At 37.9% G+C, this 23,644-nt stretch overlaps 1 protein-coding gene across 3 annotated transcripts in view; it reads left to right on the top strand.

Annotated features, from left to right (window-relative positions):
• Vcan (versican) overlaps positions 1-23,644 on the top strand; it is a 92,433-nt gene that overhangs the window by 45,386 nt on the left and 23,403 nt on the right. For 2 of the 3 annotated variants that reach the window (XM_029543878.1, XM_021208358.2), the window contains 5 exons: positions 7,602-12,779; positions 15,866-15,979; positions 16,536-16,649; positions 21,458-21,616; positions 23,206-23,288. In XM_029543878.1, coding sequence (XP_029399738.1) covers positions 7,602-12,779; positions 15,866-15,979; positions 16,536-16,649; positions 21,458-21,616; positions 23,206-23,288 — 5,648 coding nt within the window. The remainder of the gene's footprint in view (positions 1-7,601; positions 12,780-15,865; positions 15,980-16,535; positions 16,650-21,457; positions 21,617-23,205; positions 23,289-23,644) is intronic. The other variant, XM_021208360.2, reaches the window with a different exon arrangement.

Raw genomic sequence — 23,644 nt, 5'->3', positions numbered from 1 at the left:
GTAAATCACAAATGTTTTCCCGTCTTCTACATTACTTTTACATTTCTCGAAACTGGAATTGAAAATGGAAATGTTACCAAGAAGTAGAAGTTGGAATTGCTGTTAGTTAGAGCTAAACGAAACATAAAAGTGTAACTGTGGGGTAAGGGGCCGGGAACACAGAGGAGAGGAGATTGGTATCAGCCTTTGATTTCAGAATTTGAGAAGTTCATACCAATTAAGTATAAGTCTTCAAAGTTTATCTTACTGTGTTGGTAGTGATGTACTGAGTTGTATCAAATAGTATGAAACTGGAAATGTAAGGCACCTAACAACTCCTGTGGATGTTAAAATGTACATTCAGCTTAGGGTATTTAAACTACAAAACGAAAACGGCCTGACACTTGACCACATCTTCCCTCCCCACTGACACCAAGTGATGGCAATCATCAGGTGAAAAGCAGAACCACTGTTTATAAACAGTAGTTCAGATGGAGGGTCTGCAAAGTCTAAGGCTGTAATAGTTTATGCAGAGGTGTGTCTTTATAGGTGCATTGTGGTCTTCATGCAGCTAGACCTGCATAGTTGGCTTCTTTCTCCCACGTCTAGAACATATGACCATTCTGAGAAAATCGTGAACTCTCTGGCCATTTCCATCAGGCATGTTTGCAGTATGTACATGTTGGTAGGGGCACTGAACACAGGCACAGTCTCTCTTTTATCTGGTTTTGTGTGCTCTAGATACACATTCTTCTTAAAAATGGCAGCAGGGTTTGCTATTTTCAGAGGTCCACAAGATTTACTCAGACCCAACTACTCATTTAGCAAATGTTGCTAGTTTTCTAACAATAACCTAATTTTCCTAGTATATTGAACTTTACCCTTGAAAACCTTAACACAGATGTTCATTTAAGTTCTATGGCAGGTGTGCTATTGAAGAACCATGTAAAGTGAAACTTTTTATATTTCCATACTGGAAAATGCTTGGTGCATGCATACTGTTGTATAAACCTATTCACCCAAATCAAATTTACCTTCACATTTACTCTGCACCCAAGTGAGTGAAAATGCCACCCAGGCTACATCAAACCACAGCATTTATAATTTCTGCTGCACTCAGAGAGTGATATAAAACTTGACTTTTATGAAATACCATGAAACAAAACATGCTACTCAAGGCATGCTTACATCATCCACTCAGATGCACGTTAATGGCAACATTGGCTCTGCTGCTGGTGGGTAACTGTAGTTAACAGTTTAAAAATCTGAAGGAACTTCTCAGCCCATAAAGGTTTTATGAGCTGAAAAATGCTGTGGGGTGTGGTTAACAGTGGTTCAGGGATGCTGAAACCTTGACTCGTCTATTGCAGGAGTAATTTGCACACCTGCACTTGGGGAAATTATTAGAAGGCTTTCTTTGTGAACACGTCTGAAAGCTGTAGAATTCGACTAAGACACAGCCTTTGTCAGGTTAATATGTACTATGCCAGCTTTGAGTGGAAAAAAATTGCCTGATTTATTCTTTCTTTATTGAAACTGTAGTCAATGGTTAGATTTTTGGCAAGTATTCTGTTTGTCACAAGTCTTACTATGCTGGAAAGAAAATGGAATTAAATATATGTGACTTATGTGTTCTTTCAAAGTACTAGGCATAATTACCATTGAATCCAAAGTTGTAGTGATAACTGGGCACTATATTTTTAGTCTCTTAGAATTGCATACCTCAGCTATTTGCTATAACTTTGTTAAGTTTTGTCTGCAAATCCAGGAACTAAAAGTGATCCATTAATGACATAACAAATTTTTCTTTGTGTTGATCAAGTAAATTTCATCAATTAATTTGTATTTGAAGGAAAAAAAAAACAATTTTCATTGCCTTCATCGAAGTGTACATATACTTGTGCAGTCAGTGAATAGTTAAAAAATATTGAGACCATGGCTACACATTCATGATGTACCTAGATTTACATGACCACAGAATTCTCTACTATTTGAGATTTCTTTTTTGTATGATTCATGTGCCCCTGTCTTTGTGCTATAGTTACCACCAAACACCCACTATTTCTTTAGTTAGAGATATAAATATTTCAAAGAGACTTCAGCACAGTGACAACCTTTTGATTCTTTTGCAAATGTTAATCTTGCTTCTCTTCAAATTAACTCCTTCAATGGGTTGTTCAAACAGCCCTACATACTGGCCCACAATCACCCCACTCCTTCCTTTCTCTGCTGGCATCTCTGTACTGTACATGATGGGTCAGCAATTCTAGAGTCCTACTTCATTACACCCCTCATTCCTGCTTCAGCCTGCTTCAAAAGATAGCATCTTAATTTCCTCTTTTTTTGCATTGCCCTTCTATTCATGAAGTCTCAGTTCAGATAATATCTATCTATGTATCTGTATCTATATCATCTATATCTATGTATATGTATGTACATTGAAGGACTCAAGTATTAGAGAATTAAAGCAAAATGGATAGCAATGTTCAACTTTATGGTTAGCCTTTATTTGGTCAATTCAAACAGTTATATGTATGAGTGCTTTGCCTGAATGTATGTCTTTGCTCCACTTGCATGCCTGCTACCCACAGATGCCAGAGAGAGTGTTGAATCCCATGCAACTAGAGTTATAGTCAGTAGTCAGTTTTGGAACTGCTGTGTAGGTGCAAGGAATCTAACCCAGATCCTAAGGGAAAACAGGCAGAATTTTAATCTGCTGACTGATCTCTCCAGCCCATATTTGCTGTATTATTTTTTAGAAATCAATTTTTAGAGAATTCCACAAAATTTATTTGGATTATACTTGCCCTAAATCTGCTCAGAACCACTTTGGCTACCCAACCAACCAAATTGCATGCCATCTTTTTACTTTTTAACCCTATGTATTTGTGCTGCTCAAATGTTCTTCGAGTATAGAGCTGCCTCATGGATCATGGTCAGGCTAGCAGGAAGATTGGTTCAGGAAGCATTTTGAAGTCCTATTGCCCAAATTACTTGTTTTTAGTGTAGTTCTTTCTTACTACTTAGGCATTCATCAAATGTCTGTGTTTGCTTGAATATGCTGTCTAGGAAATCAGGTGCTCTGTTAAAAGGGAGTAGAATCAAGAGTTTGTACATGGTGATGTCTCCTTAACTCAGGCAAGATGACTGCATCTAAAAATAGCCTTTGCACTGGGAGGAACTGTGTTATCTGAGCATAATTTGAAGTTGAAAAGCATGCCTATTTACTCTAACATACCCACCTCTTCGATGTGAGGTCAGTAGAACCAGCCTCATTATTTACATATGTGTATAAGCCCTTCTGGATGTGAAGTTTGTGAACTGAGAAAAAGATGTGTGTTGCTCAGCACACAAAGGCTGTCAGGGAGATACAATATGCTTGAGAGCTGCTCTAGGTAAGCCATGGTTAGCTAAGTCGGAAGTAGGCAAGGATCCCAGAACACAGTGATCTCTAGCTCTTTGATCTTGTTCACCTCTCTGGTGTTTGGGAAGGTTGTTTTGTAGATATAAGCATCATATACTACACAAGAATTGAGGGAATGAAGGAGCAAAAGAATCTACCAACATTTTGGAAGACATTTGTATCCTGATTTTTGATGTTGTTGTTGTTTAAAATACTAAGCTGGGGCAATCTATGTCACAAATTTTTTAAAATACAGAGGATTCAGAATATTTTAAGCAATTGATTAAAAATCACATGTTTTTCTTTTTTCCCCTTAAAGTACTACTTAGTCAATTTATTTCAATTAAGAACTAAGGATCTAACAGATTTCTGTCCTGTTTAAGTCTCTATCCTAACATACCTTGTTTATAAGCAGTGATATTGAAATATAAGCCAAATAAATTCTTTTCTGCACACACACACACACACACACACACACACACACACACACACACACAAGAATTGAGGATCTACAGATACATGAAAGCTTGACATTATGAGTATTTTCAGGCTTCTTCACTTTAAGATTTACAAGTACCTACCAGGGATGTGCAGTGTGGATATTTTATTTTTGCAATAAAGCTCCTGATAGATTATATATATATTAGAACAAATTGCATTTTAAAGGAAACACAGTCTTATCTGTCTTCACTGAGTAGGCTGCAATATCTTTCACTTAATTAAAGACTCTTAAGCTTAAATTATAAAACTCCCTGAAGAGAATATGAACTGTGACCTGTCACCCAGGCATGATAGCAACTATGTTTTGTGTGTCTGGTTACAGAATGACTGAAAGACTTGTGCTATGTCTGCAAAATTCTGCTATGAAGTACTTAAAAATAGTCTGTGAATAGTTTAAGGTCAGTTATCCATAAAGCCTGTGTGAAATGCCATTAAGAAACCCATTAACCGTGGTACTAGTATACTCAAGTCAAGCTGTTAAAATACACTCATGTAAACATAGAAAAGATTATACATGCAATCTACAGAGTCTTGTGGTTTAAGAAGCTGGACTCTTGAAGTCTAAATAAAAGTTATATTCTCCTTAGAGTAAAATTCTGAAATAAAGCACTCTTTTAAAAAAGCCCATTCTTTTATGAGCCTGGACTGTCAGTAACCCTGTTAAGTCTTTCTTGTTAGTGTGAAATAGAGCAGATCACTATTTTGCAATGAAACAGGACTTTGACAATAGCACAGGTGTCCCCACCCCATATGCCACAAAGACACTTTTCTAGTTTGCCATAATTATAGCTGTTCAGACTCTTTAAGAACATGTGTGGTAGGTGGGGGTGGTGACAGGAAAGGGGGAGGCAGAGGCAATTTTGGGAAATGAATAAACAAAAACGGCTGAGTAGGATTTGATGATTTGTAGGGAATTATTGATGGTAATTCAGGCCATGTGGCTAGGAAGAATTCACCTAGTTATGTGTACTGTAGATAGAGTTTTCTATAAACTCTGCCCTCATTCATGAAATGTTGAAAGTATGGGGAAAAATCAGATATATATGGACAGAATAAAGTGTGAAAAATATGCAAATTCAAAACCCTAGGTAGTTAACATTTTTCCATTCTCAAACCAAAGTTAAGAAATTCAAGGAAAGCATTTATAAGTTGACACAACCTGAACAAATCCACTTGAGCATATTCCTTTCAGAAAACGTAAATAACAACTCTTACTCTCATTCTGCATTTTTTGTTTTCTCTAGTTAAGTCTTTTTTCGTAGAAAAATTCTAGGACTTCATATAACACAGATTGTGGTTTCATATTGTATTAGAATTTTTTGCCAAATAAATACATTTTAGATGCTCATGTCACATAGAAAAACTACATAGCATACTATGTGTGTATTTGTTTTTGTATGCTAATCACTCTATTATCCACAAATATATACTAAACCTAACATATATCCACTGAGTCTAGCTGACAAGAAAAAAATTACAGTATTTATCAAATGGGAACATTATGCATTAATGAAGCAAAACAAAATGAAACCCATGAGAATGTTAGTCTTTTAAGCCAGGTTCATTTGGCCCTCTAGTTAAATTTTCATGAATGTATGCAGATGTTATAATTTAATCTGGACTTATTTAATTATATTTAAATAGTACTAATGAGAAGCTGCTTGTTTTTGTGATAAAATTGTTGATATTATATTCCAAGAGTTCATATGCAAAGGCATTTTAATGTGGCCTTACTATGCTTTGAACATTGTCTTTACATTCCTTCTTATAAGACAAAGTATACCTTTGTTCAAACTATCTGCAATTTTTATTGTATCTTCTTTTATAGCTTACAGTGGTTACTATAAGATAAAAGTAACAGCTAATATTGGACAGATATCATTTTAATGATGCTTCTATAAAAAGTCTAGGTATTTTAATCATTTTCTTATTAATCATTTTCTTAACTTAGTGTTAAAGATTATTTGCAACATCTATGCCAGAAACAGCATGTAATTTTGCTTTGATGTGCACTGGAATTAGGAATGGATCTAACTTCTCTTCGTGACTGAAATATTTTTTTTAATCATTTGAGTATCCATATGCTTTAGCTTTGATAAATGAAATCCAAGTGTATACATTAGAATGGATGAAAGCATGTGTAAAATGTGTCTAGTGTAAAGGTTAAATAGAAAGTTATAGTTAGGGTGAAAAAAATAGACACCCAATATTTTAGTAAAATGATTCAATGGGTATATTCTGGCATATAGACAGTATGATCTTTTTTTTTTTTTTTTCAGTTAATAAGGTTAAAGAGAAAGTGGAATTACAGTATGTGTCTCCTGAAGCCATGTTTGTTGGCTTTCAACATAAAAAGTCAACACACATGCACAGAGTAGTTCAGTAAACATTACATTAATGTACAGTGGACTGGGAAAAGCGAGATCATTCAAATGGTCCTCAACTACTAATCTTCTCTGTTCTTATTGGATGTTGAATGTTGATCCCTTCCAATGAGGAAAGAAGCAGCTTATAAGAGGAACAAACTAGCAGAAAACAGTTTTCTCTTTTGGAGATGGGGTTATGGAGGCAGAGTTGTCTTTGTCATGCTAGTTTCTTCTGTGTGTTTATCAGACTCATCCTAAACTTGTGTGTCAGTTGGGGCTAAACTGAAAGCTTATTCTACAACAGCATTCCTCTAGGCAAGTGGTGAGGCCCAATGTAGCCTGTGTCTAGTCCATGACCTGGTATTTCCAAAATCACTGTGGTGGCAGTGGAAGTAGGGTAGCTGGACTCCATCAAGGATAGCCGAATTCATTCTGGTATGGGTGAAGCCTCAAAATTTCTCTTTTTCTAGAACACTAAACTGAAATTTTTGCTGGTGTATTTCTGGCACCCGAGAAGTCAATAGGGCGTAGTGTTTGGTGCTATTTGGAATTACAACCCAGAGGATAGGTTTATATGTATTACTGGACATTTGTAATTAGAATATTTACATACAACATCAGGATTTTCATTCATTAAAATGTCAATAGCAAGAGATAAAGCTCAGTCTGGTCCTGGCACATTTCATAAAAGACAATGATGTAAAGAAGAAAAAGGCTTCCCCTGGTCTTTTCAAGAAGAACTTTACCAGCCCCCTCCACCACTGGATATATCCGGTCTAGGGAGTCATTTTTTGATATAGAGAGGTTCCTTCCTTATTGATTGAGTGAATACATGTGGCCATTACATCATAAATTGGGACAGAAACAAACTACTTTCTAAGAATAGACCCTTAAGGCAGAGAATAAAGAGGCCAGGAGGAAGTTTATCTCCTTTCTTATTGATAGAATTCATATTTAACGTACGGAACAATAACCCTTTTATTTTAAATTTATGGTCTGGAGAAATGGTCTTGGTTTCAACTTTCTTTGCAGCTCACAGCATCATCAATTGTGGATTCTATAACTAAAATGTCTATATAATTTCTTTTTCATTTGAGAACTCTATTGTCATCTTAAGCACATTGAAGTGTTTTTCTAAATTGTTTCCACACTCCTAAAATGGAATTTTGCTTCTTATTGTAATTACACAACAGCAAACTTGAAGAGCAAGAACCATTTGCAGAAAGATGATTTCATGTAACTTGTAAGAAGTCAAATCCTTCTCTTTGTGGGTGTGAGTGTGTTCAGCCTTGTCTTCTGTACCCTGCCAAATCTTCCATTTAAGTATTGTGAAAACTCTTTGTTTTTTTCAGGTCGATTGAGTGATATGATTGTAAGTGGTCATCCAATAGATTCAGAATCTAAAGAAGAGGAACCTTGCAGTGAAGAAACAGATCCACTGCATGATCTGTTTGCTGAAATTTTACCCGAGTTACCAGATTCATTTGAAATAGACATATATCACAGTGAGGAAGATGAAGACGGAGAGGAGGACTGTGTAAATGCAACCGATGTAACAACTACTCCATCAGTGCAGTATATCAATGGGAAGCAGCTGGTTACCCCAGTGCCCAAGGACCCAGAAGCTGCAGAAGCTAGGCGTGGCCAGTACGAAAGTGTTGCACCTTCTCAGAATTTCTCAGATAGCTCTGCAACTGACACCCATCAGTTTATACTGGCAGAAACAGAATTGTCAACTACCATGCAATTTGAGAAATCTAAAGAAGGCACTGAATTGTTAGAAATCACATGGAAACCCGAGACTTACCCTGAAACACCAGACCATGTTTCAAGTGGTGAGCCTGATGTTTTCCCTACACTATCATTCCATGATGGTAAAACCACCAAATGGTCAGAGTCCATCACAGAGAGCAATCCAAACCTTGAAAATCCAGTGAACAAACAACCTAATCCTATACCTCTGTTTCCTGAAGAGTCTTCAGGAGAGGGTGCCATTGAACAAGCATCCCAGAAAACAATCTTCTCTAGGGCTACAGAAGTAGCACTTGGTAAAGAGACAGACCAAAGTCCTACCATATCTACCTCAAGCATACTTTCAAGCTCTGTGTCAGTAAATGTCTTGGAGGAAGAACCAATTACTCTAACAGGAATCTCACCGACTGATGAATCCATGTCTACCGTAGAAAGCTGGGTAGAGATAACACCTAGCCAAACTGTAGAGTTCTCGGGGAGTTCTTCAGCTCCTATTATTGAAGGGTCTGGGGAAGTAGAAGAATATAAAAATAAAATCTTTAACGTGGTAACTGATTTACCACAGAGAGATCCTACAGATACACTCAGCCCCTTGGATATGAGCAAGATAATGATCACAAGCCATCACATTTATATTCCTGCAACCACTGATCCTTTGGATTCAAAACTACCTTTGCCAGAGGCAAGCCCTACACAATTTGGAATTCAAACAGCCACCTCTGAGGGGGTTTCTGATAAGTCTTTTGAAGGAAGAAAAAGAGAAGAAGAGAAAGAGGGAGCTGTGAATGCAGCCCACAGAGGAGAAGTTGAAGCAGCAACAGAGAGGTCAGACCACTTACTTTTAGCCCCAGAATTAGAAAGTTCAAATGTAGCTGCATCTAGTGATTTGGCTACCTGGGAAGGTTTTATGCCAGAGACAACACCCACGGAGTCTGAAACAATTGGTGTAGCCAATGTGGAGGCACAGCCCTTTGAGCATAGCAGTAGTAGTCAGCCTAGGGTCCAGGAAGAGCTCACAACTCTCTCAGGAAATCCCCCCTCTCTTTTTATGGACCTGGGCTCAGGAGATGCTAGTAGTGATATGGAACTCATCACTACTTCTTTATTTACATTAGATTTAGACTCTGAAACCAAAGTCAAAAAGGAATTACCCAGTACTCCATCTCCCAGTGTTGAGATATCATCCTCTTTTGAGCCAACAGGATTAACCCCGAGTACTGTACTAGACATAGAAAGTGCTGGAGTTATGAGCCAGACATTGCAGAAGACACTGATTTCTGAAATATCAGAAAAGCCAACTTCCCAGTCAGAAGTAAGGGATTTATATACAGGTTTTCCTTTGGGAGAAGATTTTAGTGGTGACTTCAGTGAATATCCAACAGTGTCTTATCCAACAATGAAAGAGGAAACAGTAGGGATGCGAGGCTATGAGGATGAAGAAATTAGGGATACACAGACTTCATCATCTATACCGCCTACCTCAGACATCAACCCAGTGCCTGACTCAAAAGGACTGGGCAGTACTGTGGCCAGCACCACAGCCTTCCCCTGGGATGAGATCATGACCTCAGCTGAGGGGTCAGGTGAGCAGTTGGCCTCAGTCAGGAGCTCTGTTGGTCCAGTGCTTCCACTAGCTGTGGACATTTTTTCTGGTACAGAGTCTCCATATTTTGATGAAGAGCTTGAAGAAGTGGCTGCAGTGACAGAAGCAAATGAAAGATCCACTGCTTTGCCAACAGCAGCGAGTGGAAATAGTGTAGATTTGACAGAAAATGGGTACATAGAGGTAAATAGCACAATGTCAGTGGACTTTCCCCAGACAACGGAGCCAGCCAAATTGTGGTCTAAACCAGAAGTCGATACAGAAAAACAAGAGATTGGAAGAGAAACAGTGACAAAGGAAAATGCTCAGGGACAAAAGACTTTTGAATCATTCCACAGTTCTCTTGCGCCAGAACAAACAATTTTGGAAACCCAATCACTTATTGAAACAGAATTCCAAACTTCAGATTACTCTATGTTAACAACAATGAAAACATACATTACTAATAAGGAAGTGGAAGAGGAAGGTATGTCCATAGCTCATATGTCAACTCCAGGTCCAGGGATCAAAGACTTGGAATCATATACGACCCATCCTGAAGCTACTGGAGAGTCACACTCTTTTTCAGCTACTGCTTTAGTGACTGAATCTGGACCAGCTAGAAGGGTAGTCATGGAATCCTCAACTCAAGAGGAAGAAAGCATAAAACTCTTCCAAAAGGGTGTGAAACTAACAAATAAAGAGTCAAATACTGATCTCTCATTCTCTGGACTGGGATCAGGAGAGGCTTTGTCTCCTTTACCTACCACATCAGTGAGTTTAACTGACATGGAGCAGATCATTAGCACATTGTATACTGAGACATCTCACATGGAAAGCTTAGGAACGAGCATCTTAGGTGATAAAGTGGAAGACCATGAAAAGATTGAAGATGTGTCAAATGAAGTTAGAACACTCATTCCCGAAACAGGCAGTGTCTTGCAACACAGCACAGAGGCACTCAACACAACTTTGAGTGATAGCGGAACAGAAGAATCTACAACTTCGACTCTTCCTTTCATGAAGCTCATGGACTTGGAACATTCTCCAAAGCAGACCCTCAGGTGGGAAGAGGAAATCCAGACCCATAGACCACAAACTATGACTGGACTGATCTCTAATGAAAATTCTTCAGCATCAGAAGCTGAAGAAGCAGCAACCTCCCCCACTGCTTTTCTGCCTCAAACTTACAGTGTTGAAATGACCAAACACTTTGCTCCTTCAGAGTCACAACCATCTGACTTGTTTAATGGAAACTCTGGAGAAGGATCTGGAGAAGTGGATACTCTTGACTTAGTGTACACTTCTGGTACTACTCAGGCAAGCAGTCAAGGAGACAGCACGTTTGCTTCTCATGGATTTCTGGAAAAGCATCCAGATGTGTCAAAGACTGAGGCTGGAGCTACTGAGGGCTCGCCAACAGCTTCAGCGATGTTCCTGCATCACACAGAGTACAAGAGTTCTCGGTATCCAGCTAGCACACTGCCAAGCACAGAGTCATATAAAAGTCCCTCAGAAGGTATGGCAGATGGTTTGCAAGACCATATCCAGTTTGAAGGTTCTACCTTGAAACCTAGCAGAAGAAAAACCACTGAAAGCATTATTATAGATCTAGACAAAGAGGATAGTAAGGACCTAGGATTGACAATTACTGAGAGTGCTATCGTTGAAATTCTCCCTGAGCTGACATCAGATAAAAATATTATTATAGACATTGATCACACTAAACCTGTATATGAGTACATCCCTGGAATACAAACAGACTTAGATCCAGAGATACAATTTGGATCACATGGCAGTAATGAAGAAAGCCTTCAAGTTCAAGAGAAATATGAGGCAGCTGTTACCCTTTCTCCAACTGAGGAAACATTTGAGGGCTCTGGTGATGCACTTCTTGCTGGCTACACTCAAGCAATATACAATGAGTCTGTGACTCCCAATGATGGAAAGCAGGCAGAGGACATAAGCTTTAGTTTTGTCACTGGGACCCCAGTTTCTAGCACAGAGACAGAATTAGACACTTTCTTCCCCACAGTGTCAACCCTGCACATTCCTAGTAAACTAACCACAGCTAGTCCAGAGATTGATAAAACCAACATTGAAGCAATATCTCTGGATGATATATTTGAATCAAGCACCTTGTCTGATGGCCAAGCTATAGCAGACCAGAGTGAAGTAATATCAACATTGGGGCATTTGGAAAAAACACAAGAAGAATATGAAGAAAAGAAATATGGAGGTCCTTCATTTCAGCCAGAATTCTTTTCAGGAGTAGGGGAAGTATTAACAGATCCCCCTGCTTATGTAAGTATTGGTAGTACATACCTTATAGTTCAGCCTTTAACAGAATTGCCCAATGTGGTAGGACCATCTGACTCCACACATTACACTGAAGAAACACCTGCAGTTTCCTCTATGGCAGAGCTCTCTTCTCAGATACCATCTTCCCCCTTCCCTGGCTACATAGACAGTGGAGTCTCTAAATTCCCAGAGGTTCCCCATACAAGTGCTCAGCCAGTTCCTACTGCCACCTCATCACAAAAGTCTATAGAGGGTCCTTTTAAGGAAGTCCGTGCTAATGTTGAAGCAACCATCAAGCCATTGGGTGGAAATGTCCACAGAACAGAGCCTCCATCCATGTCTCCTGACCCTGCTTTAGACATTTCTGAAGATAAAAGTGAGCCTAAGTTACTAGAAGAACTCGAGACTTCTCCCACAAAACCTGAGACTTCCCAAGACTTCCCAAACAAAGCAAATGATCAGATTCCAGAAGAAACAGTTGGTATGCTTGCTGCTATCAGAACAACAGAGAGTGAACCTGTCATTACTGCTGCAGGTGACATGGAGCTAGGAGGTGCCACACAGCAGCCACATTCTGCTTCTGCAGCTTTCAGAGTTGAGACAGGTGTGGTACCTCAGCCCATCCCACAGGAGCCTGACAGGCCAACCTTTCCTTCCTTGGAAATTAACCATGAAACACATACATCATTATTTGGAGACTCTATACTGGCAACATCTGAAAAACAAGTATCTCAAAAAATTCTTGATTATAGTAACCAGGCAACAGTTAGTACTCTGGATCTACATACTGCACATGCATTACCACCATTTTCCATTCTGGACAATTCTAACGAAACTGCTTTCCTGATTGGCATTAGTGAAGAGTCCGTGGAAGGCACAGCAGTTTATCTACCAGGTAAGATGTCAACATTGATACATCTGTTTCCAAGGCTGGGATCAGTCCCTTGGTTCTATATACCTGTATTCCTTTTATTGTAATGTGAAATTCATAGCGACTTTTATAGTGTTCAGGCCAAGTCACAGTAGAGTCAATGCAATGAATGTAAGTATGGACATTTCTGTACTTTACAGATATACTTTGTGTTTCTCCCCCTGCGTCTTACAGACAACATACTATTGTAACATGGACAAAGTGAAATAATGGTCTAAAACTCAATGTATTTCCATCAACAGCTGAAATATTGCCTTGTTGCACGTCCTACAATATGTCATAGCTGTAGAAATGGGGAAAACCACACTTTTCTTTTAACCCATCCCCTTTAAGAAACATTCTTATGACAGTATCAAAATTGGCCAGTCCTTTAACTTTTGAGAATAGTGTTTCTTACAAATGCTTTGTGGTTGGTCGTTCTATCAGTTATCGTTTGTACTGTAATGTGATGTCCTTGGTTGAAACATTTTATACAATTCTGCTAACTCAGCTCTTAGTTGTAGTGTCTTTAGTATGTTTACATTCTACCTCTTGAGAAATTATTTCTATTTATTGACTATAAAAAAAGCATAGAATTGATACTACTTCATATAGACCATTTCATTTAATCTTCACAAAATGTCTAAAATCTCATCCTTTTGCATTAGATTAATGTAAAAGGATATGACATAGGTATTCATAAAGGGCCAGTAATTTGCCCAAGGATGTGCAGCCATACCATGACAGAAGTGGTGTTTTAATTCCAAATAACCCTAATCTGATGTCCATGGTCTTTTTACTGCCCTTTTATTTGTTTTCAATATAGCATAAAACTAACAACTGGAGTTTAGTAATATATAAACAGTAAACTTGACATCTGTACTGAGGTGGAGATGATCATTTTCTTAATTTAGCCTGAAAATGTTGAAAAGTAAGCTTTTATATTCCTAGAATGCTATTATTTAAGTAGGAATAATAATGGAATCCACAGATAACTACCATCATTTAATAACTTCCTAGGAAAGGAAATAAAGCAAGAAATGAAGGGAGGGAAGGAGGAAAGGTGATCAATTTTTGGGACTGTGTTTGTTAAAAATATGTTTTATCTTAAATCCTTTAGGTCATGGCTATTAAAATTATTTTTCTAGTCTTATTAATATCACTGAGACACACGATTTACCTTGGAACTCAGAAGAATACATTTATTTGAAGCCTGGTATTTTAATAATATAATAATAATAGTTTAATAAAATAATAACAGTATTTTGTGAATAAAATTAATCTAAGGTAGTTGACACCGGGAATATTTTGGAGTATCACTATACTACAAAATAACGATAGCATAGTAACCTGGCAGATATTTATTACTTTATCATCAAGTTGGAATGCACTTAAGGATATGGAAATAATTGGCAGATGAAGGGGAGACATCTCTGTATTATCCAGACTACAGTACTTCCTGAGATATAGTGTTCTGTCTTCACAGAACTATCCCTGTACTTTAATCAGTAGATAGTCACCCGTGTGGGAGGTCCTGGCCTATCTGCTGCGGGTTTAGCTTTCCCAGGTCCACCCAAACTCCTTGGGGAAGAACAATGTGCTAGAAAGGCAAGCCTGTCTCTTACCCAGAACTTCTTTGAGTAGTGGAAAAGTTCTCCCTCCACCCCCATACTTGTCACATGATCTCAGTGTGGTGTCTGGTGTCCATGATGGGGATGACAGCAGTCACAGTACCGTAAACACACTCACCTAAGTGTCCATTGAGATGTGCGTGTGTCACGGACTGCAACCTTGTCACTGAGGCTGTGCACTTTATGTGGAAAACCAAGTGTTGGGGAGGTTTTAAGAATTTTTGGAGATACAAGAGCAAGTATTTTTGAAAAAAATCAGGAAAAATTTTAGAGATACTGAAGTATATACATCTGAGTTTACCTGATTTTAATATGAACTAAAAATGGATCGGGCCTATCTAGTTGTCCCGATTTGACCTAATGCTAAGTAAGGTTGGCTTTGAACTTCTTGTCTGAGAATGGGTCACGTTTCTTCTATAGCCAATCTTTCATCAGAAATTAGATATCTCTTCATGTGCATGCATTTCAGGATTTGGGTAATGTAAAAATTTGAAACTGCAGCTGTATACATATAGGATCTATTTACTTTAAATTGTTTTGCAAAACTTTTGAGTTTCATTTGGATCCCTGGACATTTTTGGAATTAAATATTTCTGAAATAATACTCAAGTTCTTCATAAAATCCATATATCTAGACAATGTTACAAAATAAAATATATGTTTCAGAGGTATAAAGTATTTATATTTTAAAAATATCCCCTAAATTATTATATTAAACTAAAAATGTATGGTTTGAGCTTTTGCATCTATCTCTAGGAGGGTTAGTTTTATTCATATTTTATAAAGAACGTTGTAATAAAATTTGGGGCTTCGTTTTAAGTGAGGTTTTGTATTTGGAGTTGTTTTTATACAGTAGAGTTTAATCCATGTGTTGCTTTTCTTCAAGTATAGTTTAAAGGAGTACAGTTGGAACGTGTTTTTGGAAAAGGCATGTTAATGTAGCAGAAGAAACGTCAGTGCACACTTTGGAAGACAGTTTCTGAGCATTAAGTGGTAAAAGGCAATAGTAATTCAAACACTGGTAACAAGCCAATCTGCTAAAAGAATGCATGTTCTGTGTACCCAGCCATTTCACATGAACTAACATCGTTTAAAAAATACATTTCCATTCACTGTGCACATATGTGTAATCATTTTTAACTAAAATCAATTGCCATTATCATGCCAACTAAATCTGCCATAGAATATGTTAGTTGCCAGATGTGGTATAATGTATTGTTTACAAAGAATGATGATTGAATCCTAGAAACAAATAGAAGGGATTTGTAACAGTTATAATGCCAAGGAACACTCCAGAGTAAATTTAATTTTATATATAGTATATCTATACATTGCTATGGTAAAGTTTATGTTATGGTAGCCATAAGTGACATTTTGTACTAAAATATATTCAAACCTGGGAGAAAAGGCTAATTGTTTTTATTTTCCTGGACGTGATAGGACCTGACCTCTGCAAAACAGACCCATGCCTCAACGGAGGCACCTGTTATCCTACGGAGACTTCCTATGTGTGCACCTGTGCACCTGGCTACAGTGGAGACCAGTGTGAACTAGGTAAGCTGCTCCTGGCTGAGGACCTGCTATCCTCGTACCGCTTCAGCAGCTATCATGGAAGAAAAAGTGTACTTTGGAATCTGTCAGCAATTTCAGAGGATCCCATGCATCAATGAAATGCACAGTAAATGGGTTAATTAAACACGATTTTGACAGGTTCTGTCCATACATTCCACACCCACCAAGGCTTCACAAGCCTGTCTTTGCCATTTTGTGAACATCTTGAAGTAACTGAAATTTCAACCACTGTATGGGAGATTCCTACTAGTTCCAGGGCTCACTGGATTTACCTAATAGCAATGGAAACAAACACCTTAATCTGGACCATTTCGTAATTGTTTTAGGGTGTCTAGTTTCAACAAAGAAAGATTCACAAAAGAAAATTGCAGACAAAAGAAGACATATTTTGTGGGTATAACATTGACTAAAATACAACACATGATATACTTATAAAATCTGAAACTCATATTTAATTACTATCATGTATCTTACCTAGCAACCTCACTCTAAATAAACATTTTTACCTGCTTTGCTTGTCTTTACAATTTCATTTCAGATTTTGATGAATGTCACTCTAACCCTTGTCGGAATGGTGCCACCTGTGTGGATGGTTTTAATACATTTAGATGTCTCTGCCTCCCAAGTTATGTCGGGGCACTCTGTGAACAAGGTAAGAGCTATTAAAGCATCTTTGGGATGAACTTTAGTGATGTTAATTTTCATATTTGCCCAATATGCTTTGCATTGGAAAGGTTCACAGGTTGTGTTAGGGTTCCTTGTATGTGAACAGCCCCCAACATGTAAACTATAGAGTGGACTTGACTGTGTTTGTTTTTCTGATGTGCTGAAATCGTATAAGCATGCTGTGTTGAATTTAAGGAGTTTTGGTAAAAAAAGAAATAAAATTATACGTATTGTTCCTGGGAACACTATCAGCCTTTGCCATCTCATGGCTTGTATGTCACAGTTAATTCCCTCAGTATTAATTGCCTTTATTTTTATCCCCATAAGCACTTGAGGCTTATGTTCTAGGGCTTGTGTCCACAGTTAGCCATATCTAGAGAATGCTTTGACATATGGTTACAGCGCATTAGCTGTGGCTTGCACATACACTTTGTAGATGATGTCCAACTGCTTCCAGGAAACCATCCTAGTAAAGAAGCAGGTTTTCTGAATGAAAGAAAGGCCTCAAATCTCACAATCCTTGTAATTTGCATTTGAAGGCAAAACTAAGAGTGTATTCCAGGTGGTTAGTGGTAACTGCTTATTTCCAAAGCAGACTGCATGCTTAGCATACTGAGCTTAGCAATGATGATTTTCTCCTCTTAAAGCTATGCAGTGGTTTGGCATTGATAAGAGGGCTCAGCCACCAACCTTCCCCTACACCAAACAAAATGAAATGATCACTAACCTGAAAGTTTAAGTACAAGGAGCAAATAAAACAAACAAACAACAAACAAACAATAATTTGCCCAAGTACTTATTATTAGTCTCCTTCTGTTTTCCTGACACTGCAACAGTTAAGATGAAGTTCCGAACCTGACCACATTTCTGGTTTTTGGTGAATCATCGAGAATTGTTGCATTGATGTCTTAGAGTTATTCAAGTGCATCATTTCAGCTGACCAACAACTTCTGTGCCCTGTGTTGGGAACCAAAGCTTAGAGAATTCAAATGATTCATTCAAGGTGACATATAAGTAAAATGTCCCTGGGCAGCTTAACTGTAGAACCCAAGGCTTTCCAACATTTTCCTGCTGCCAAAGCAACTCTCAAAGATAGAGATACATAAAATTACTTACTGAGCATCGAATGGCTTAAGTGGTACTAGATTCTCTGAACAAACATAGGGCCTAGTTACCACTTGCTTTTGCTTTGAAAAGAGACATCTTGCTTCTTCGTTCATAGTACCACCTAACATTTAGGTGTGCTTTGTCTCTTTTTCCTGCAAGTCTAGCCTTCCTGTTTAATTTTCTTCCAACTGTCTACCTTGTCTGTTTATACAGTGCAGCTGCACTCCTGTGATTCACTTCTTGAGCACAGGAAGATTTTTCTCTCTTCTTTTCAGGTTGCCCAAGAACAAATGCTTCCTTCATTAACAACAACACTGTTGTCTAAACAGTTTTCTATCCAAAGTTCCTATGACTGTGTCATTGTTTCTTCAGCTGACCTTTGCTCTGCATTAGTAACTGCTTAAGTCTCAGTAACTTTGAACAGGGAACATATTTTGGTGCACTAATCACAAACACTAGTAAGGGCTTTTGGAACAGTAGAGAAACAGGTGCAGACAGATTGTTGTAAAGTCAATACAGCTTGCTGGGGTGAGGGGTCGTGATGTTGCCAATATCTTAAAGCTTAGCAGCTCTGTGTCAGAGGTGCTGAAAACACTACCCATACAGAATATCAGACAGATTTTTATGGCATGGTTGTTAAGAGCGACCTTTCAGCTTCTGTGGTCCTACTCAAGGAATTGCTGGGCTTTGTGTTATAATGTTTGCTCTGTAAGGACTCTGAGGCATAGGATGCCCATCTTAATGAGGAGTGTTTTTATTTTTATTTTTATTTTTTAAGTATTATCTACAGGGGCCTGTGACATGGCTCAGAAGAGTGGTTGCCTTCCATGTACTAAACTCTTTGGTTTGATCCCAAGTGTTGAAAATGAGGGAAAAGGACTAAACATACTCCAAAGTGTTCTCTTGAAAAATAAAATGAAAAAAGAAAATGAGATTCACATTATTTTAGATGAAGTTGGAAAAACACTGGGAGCAATTCTCAAATGTGCCATGGAAACAATAACCCTAGAAACAATCCTTAATTATGCAATCCTTAATTACGCCATTGTTGAATTAGTGATAATAAAAATTAAGCACATAAAATGACTCTGGACTTGAACAAAATCAAGCTTCCTTTATCCTACTAAGTGCTCCTCACATATGTATTTACAGATACCAGAAAACTATGGTTTAACAAGGACTTTTGGGACAGACCTACATTCCCACCTACTTGTGAAGTGAACAGGAGGGTGGCAAGGTCAAGGACATATTGGGCAATTTAGTGAGATGCTATTTCAGAGTAAAGACATAGAGAAAGGGCTAAAGCTATCACTTAATGATTGAGCACTTGCCTAGCATGAGTGTGGCTCCAGGCTCAATTTCTAGTTCTTCAATTTTTATAAAGTACTATGATTTATTCAGACAGTAGAGTTGGCAAATTCTCCCATGTTGGTATTAATACAAACCGGGCTTGTTAATATTTAGACCTATGTTCCTAGAAGTCATCAACTGAGGAAGGCAATTGTCTGTTTTATTGTGCAGACTATCTGCTTAACAAAGGATAGAGGCTTACTTAAATTCCAATTTTGGAGGCTGAAAGTTCAAAACAGGGTGCCTCCATCTGTTTGGTTTCTGATGAGGGCCTACCTGCCACATCAGGACATGACGGAGAAGCACAAAGCAAACTAATCTCTTGCAGAAGGGAGAGACCAAGAGAAGCAAGCCAGAGGCCTAAGAGAGGCAGACTTACTGTTTTTAAAGACCCAAGAAAGCATCTGCATCACCAGATGGGGTTCCTCATCTAAGAACCTTCCACACGGGTTCATCTCTCATACCATCACCTCTTGATACCTCAATAGCAGTCTTCAGCACAAGGCTTTCTGGGAAATAAACCACATACAAACTGTGAATGTAATGGTCAAGCATTTGAAATTTACAGTTTTGCTTTTGTGGCAAAGAGAAATATATTTAGTGACAATCCATTTTAATGACAAAAGATAGAGAAACAAAAAGCAAAACTGACATCATTCAGTTTATAGAAGATAAGATTTATTTCCTGATGTATTGATCAGTAATTTGGGTTTCTTGCTTTGTTCATCTTATCTTAACATAAATGATAAGTTGTGAGGTTGAGACAAGTTGCACAGTTACAGTTGGGCATTATTGATTTTGGCAGGGGAAGTATTCTAAGTAGGGAAGTATTTCGTCTTCCTGCATAGGGAACTCATACATAGAAATCAGTGTTCTTCACTGACCTCTCTCCCCACTACTGAGTTCTTTCAAGTGAACTTTTCCCAAAGGAAAGCTAATATCCATAGAGCAAAATTGGCTTCAATGGGAGCTCTTCCAGATCCTTTTAGACTGAACCATGTAGCTAGGTCAAGCATCCTTTCCTATGAGAATTGGTAAGGTCCAAATAGTATCACAAGGTAACCTTCCAGTGCACATTTCTTCAAAACAGCAAGTCAACCACTGCCTTCACCTTACCAACAGCCCTAACAGACAAGCCGGACCAATGACTATTTTCAGAGATGAGCCACACCTGTTGCATATTGTGGCTGGAAGCACTGAAGTCAAGAAAAAGCCCTTCAATCTCTCAAAATGAAAATTGCAACCTATACAAAGAGAAATAAATTAGACAAGGATTAGGTCTTTGAGTACCACAGCACATAAAATTAGCATGTGAGCTTGGTATGCTTTTTATCTGTTAATTGGTAAAACTAAGGTCGAGTAAATTTTATTAGGAAATCTGGAAGGTCTCCTTGATGTCTAAAATTCCATTAATGCTGTAGTTCTGTTAGTTTATACATGGAACTACTTCAATGTATTTGTGATATATTTGATGAAGATTAATATTATTTCAGTAAAGATAGTCTGTGGGGGTCTAAAAGGAGACTGTCACAAAATAGTCAATTTAATATTTATTGTTATAAAAATTAGATACATTTGAACAACATCATTATCCCATTCAGATACCAGCTGTATATCACAGCTCATTGCAGGAGAGAAAACACATTCATGGATTGAGTTACGAGAGTGGATGAAGGTAGCTAAGTTGAAGAACTTGGTTATTACTTTTAATTAACTCAAAAAATTTGGTTCATCTGTACTAGAACTTCCCAGTTGTTCCTCTTCGGAAGAAGGAAGTACAAATTCCAAACTCTGTTCTCAAAGCTTCATACTCTTGTTGTGTCTTCTATGACAAGAGCCTGTAGCCTCCCTGAAAGCTCTCTTGGGAGTGAACCCTTCCAGACTTTTGAAACCATTGTACAAATATAGTTTCTGTGAACTTGTTAGCTGGAGTCTCCATCCTATCACTTCTGAATGATTTGGTTAGAAAAGTTCTATTCAAAAGAAATTAGCAGCAATACAAGTAAGTCAGCAGCTCTGTGGTCTGTGAGGTTTTAGGCTTTTTTCCCTCCTGGTTTTAGACAAAACCTTTGAACATTGTCTATAATTAAGGAAATTGAAATTAGGTAGTGCCTTTTCGGTCCAATAATGTACAACCCTCCACTTCACTGGGATCAGTTGGCTTACTTTACAATGATGTCTTTGCCACTGTGACCAAAACTTATGAATCATTTACTTCAGGGACATTGCATAGATATTGGTTTGGGTGTCCTATCAACACAGGAACTGAGGAGCCAAGTTTGAATGACGTAGGTAAGTTTAATAAACCTTGGCACTCTTTTTTTTTTTTTTTTCCAGACACTGAGACATGTGACTATGGCTGGCACAAATTCCAAGGGCAGTGCTACAAGTACTTTGCTCATCGACGCACATGGGATGCTGCTGAAAGGGAATGTCGCCTTCAGGGTGCCCACCTCACAAGCATCCTTTCTCATGAGGAACAAATGTTTGTGAATCGTATGTACTAGACATGAATTATTTGGAAATTCACTCTTTGTTACCACTATCATAGCTTTCTTTGGAACCCAGTTGAAAGTAATTCTTTCTGTCTTCATTCAGTTTATGAATGAACTACCTAAAATCAACCATATGTCTGTTTCCATTTAAGAGTGTCTTCAGGTCTAGTACAAGAAGTCACTACTTAGCATACCAGCAGTAAGAGGTGGAACAGAAGCATAGGTTGAAACATAAACAATTGCTATTTGATCTTTTTCTTCCTTTCACAAAGGTCTATTTTTTATGGCTCAATATAGTTATCACAATTAGTTAACACTATTTCTATTGTGAATATTTCCATGTGCTGTCAAAGTTAAGCATAAAGTTGCTTTGAGTTTCTTTCTTGTAAATTAAAAAATTGAATCATGCATACCAGCCCTCCTCCTGTGGTTTTATGACTTTAGAAAATGAGCTGCCTGTCATGATCACAAGGATGTGAAGACTGAAAGCTAATAAAACCCAATACTTGTGCTGTTTTCTAACATTGGAACCTAGAGGAAAGAGGGGGCAGCTAGTTTTTATATATCAAATTGCTAGGACTACTGTGCTCAAAAAGCATAGTTTGACACTCAATTAAATGTATCCCTACAATGCCTTCTATCCCTCTGAAATATTTTTGTTAGTTCATAATCTAGGTATAGTTTTTTTTTAAACTTTATTTCACTGTATTTTAACTAGTGACTCATGTCATGATAAGTACCTTTGAAAGTGATTTTCAGAACTATTTGACCTTCATGGTCATTGTTTTGCAAAGAGAGGTGTGTTTTTCCCAAGTGATAGAAAATCTTTATCATCCAGTGTATTTCAGAGGGCCACTGAGTCTTTGCCAATGGCATTGATTAACAAGATATGTAAATGGATACTTTCTATCATGAATAAAGATAGAAAATACTTAATTACAGGGAATTTCTAGGGAAATGATTTCCTCTGATATTTTAATGTTTTGATCATGATTGAAAATGTGCTTGCTAAGTGTGAGTCTGATGTCAGGTCTTCATCCATCACATAGTAAGGTCTCATCTTGATTGTCAACTTGACACACGTGGAAAGATGAAATCTTAATTGAAGAATAGCCACCATTAGATTGATCTATTTGCACGTTTGCCTGGCACATTCTTGACTGTAAATTGATGTGGGAGGCTTGGCCTATTACAGACAGTACAATCATTAAGGAAGCAGTCTGTGTTATAAAAGAAAGCTAGTTGATCCTGAGGTAAAGATAGAGACCAGGCAACTAAGCAGTACTCCTTCATGCTTTGTTTCAATTTATGCTTGAGCACGTACTTTAATTTCCTCCAGTGATGTATTTTGGCTTAGATGTGTAAGCCTAATAAACCCTTAACTCTCCTCCCACTCTACCCCCCAAAAAAGAAAATGGGCTTCTTAACTTAATGCCCATTGGGTGGATAAAAAAGGATGAATCGGGAAAGACTTTTTTAATGAACAACTGATTTAAAAAATCAGAGAAGAGGATTTATGACTCACTCTCAAAATAAACTTTTTTGAAATAGTATATTTGAATCATGATAAAACATGTTGTTGTCACTTAGGTGTTGGTCATGATTACCAGTGGATTGGCCTCAATGACAAGATGTTTGAACATGACTTCCGCTGGACTGATGGCAGTGCACTGGTAAGATGCTGATGGAAGTGAAACATTAGTGTACGATGCACTAGTTTATGTCATAGTAAGCAATAGGCAGGCTAGGGTCCCTTCTTGACACAAGGATGGACTACAGAACTGTTTAGAGCTACATTGGCTAGTCATCAGTGGCATCTCTCAGAACTGTGTCACTCTTTAAGAAGACTAGAGAAGACTGTTTAGGAAGGGTAGGCAATGAGAGTTGTGCTGGACTGTGGTTATCTTAGCCTTTTTAGTTTCAGAGTATAAAGTAAAACAATAAACATAAGAGAGGCAAGACAGTCTTTTACAAGTACATTTTTTTCTTTTTACACAATTCCCAGGAAATTCTACTATAAAGCATGGCC

Source organism: Mus pahari, chromosome 11 (assembly GCF_900095145.1).
Source record: "Mus pahari chromosome 11, PAHARI_EIJ_v1.1, whole genome shotgun sequence".
Taxonomy (NCBI): domain Eukaryota; kingdom Metazoa; phylum Chordata; class Mammalia; order Rodentia; family Muridae; genus Mus; species Mus pahari.
Note: the sequence above shows the minus strand (reverse complement) of the source record. Positions and strands in the feature narration are given on the sequence as shown.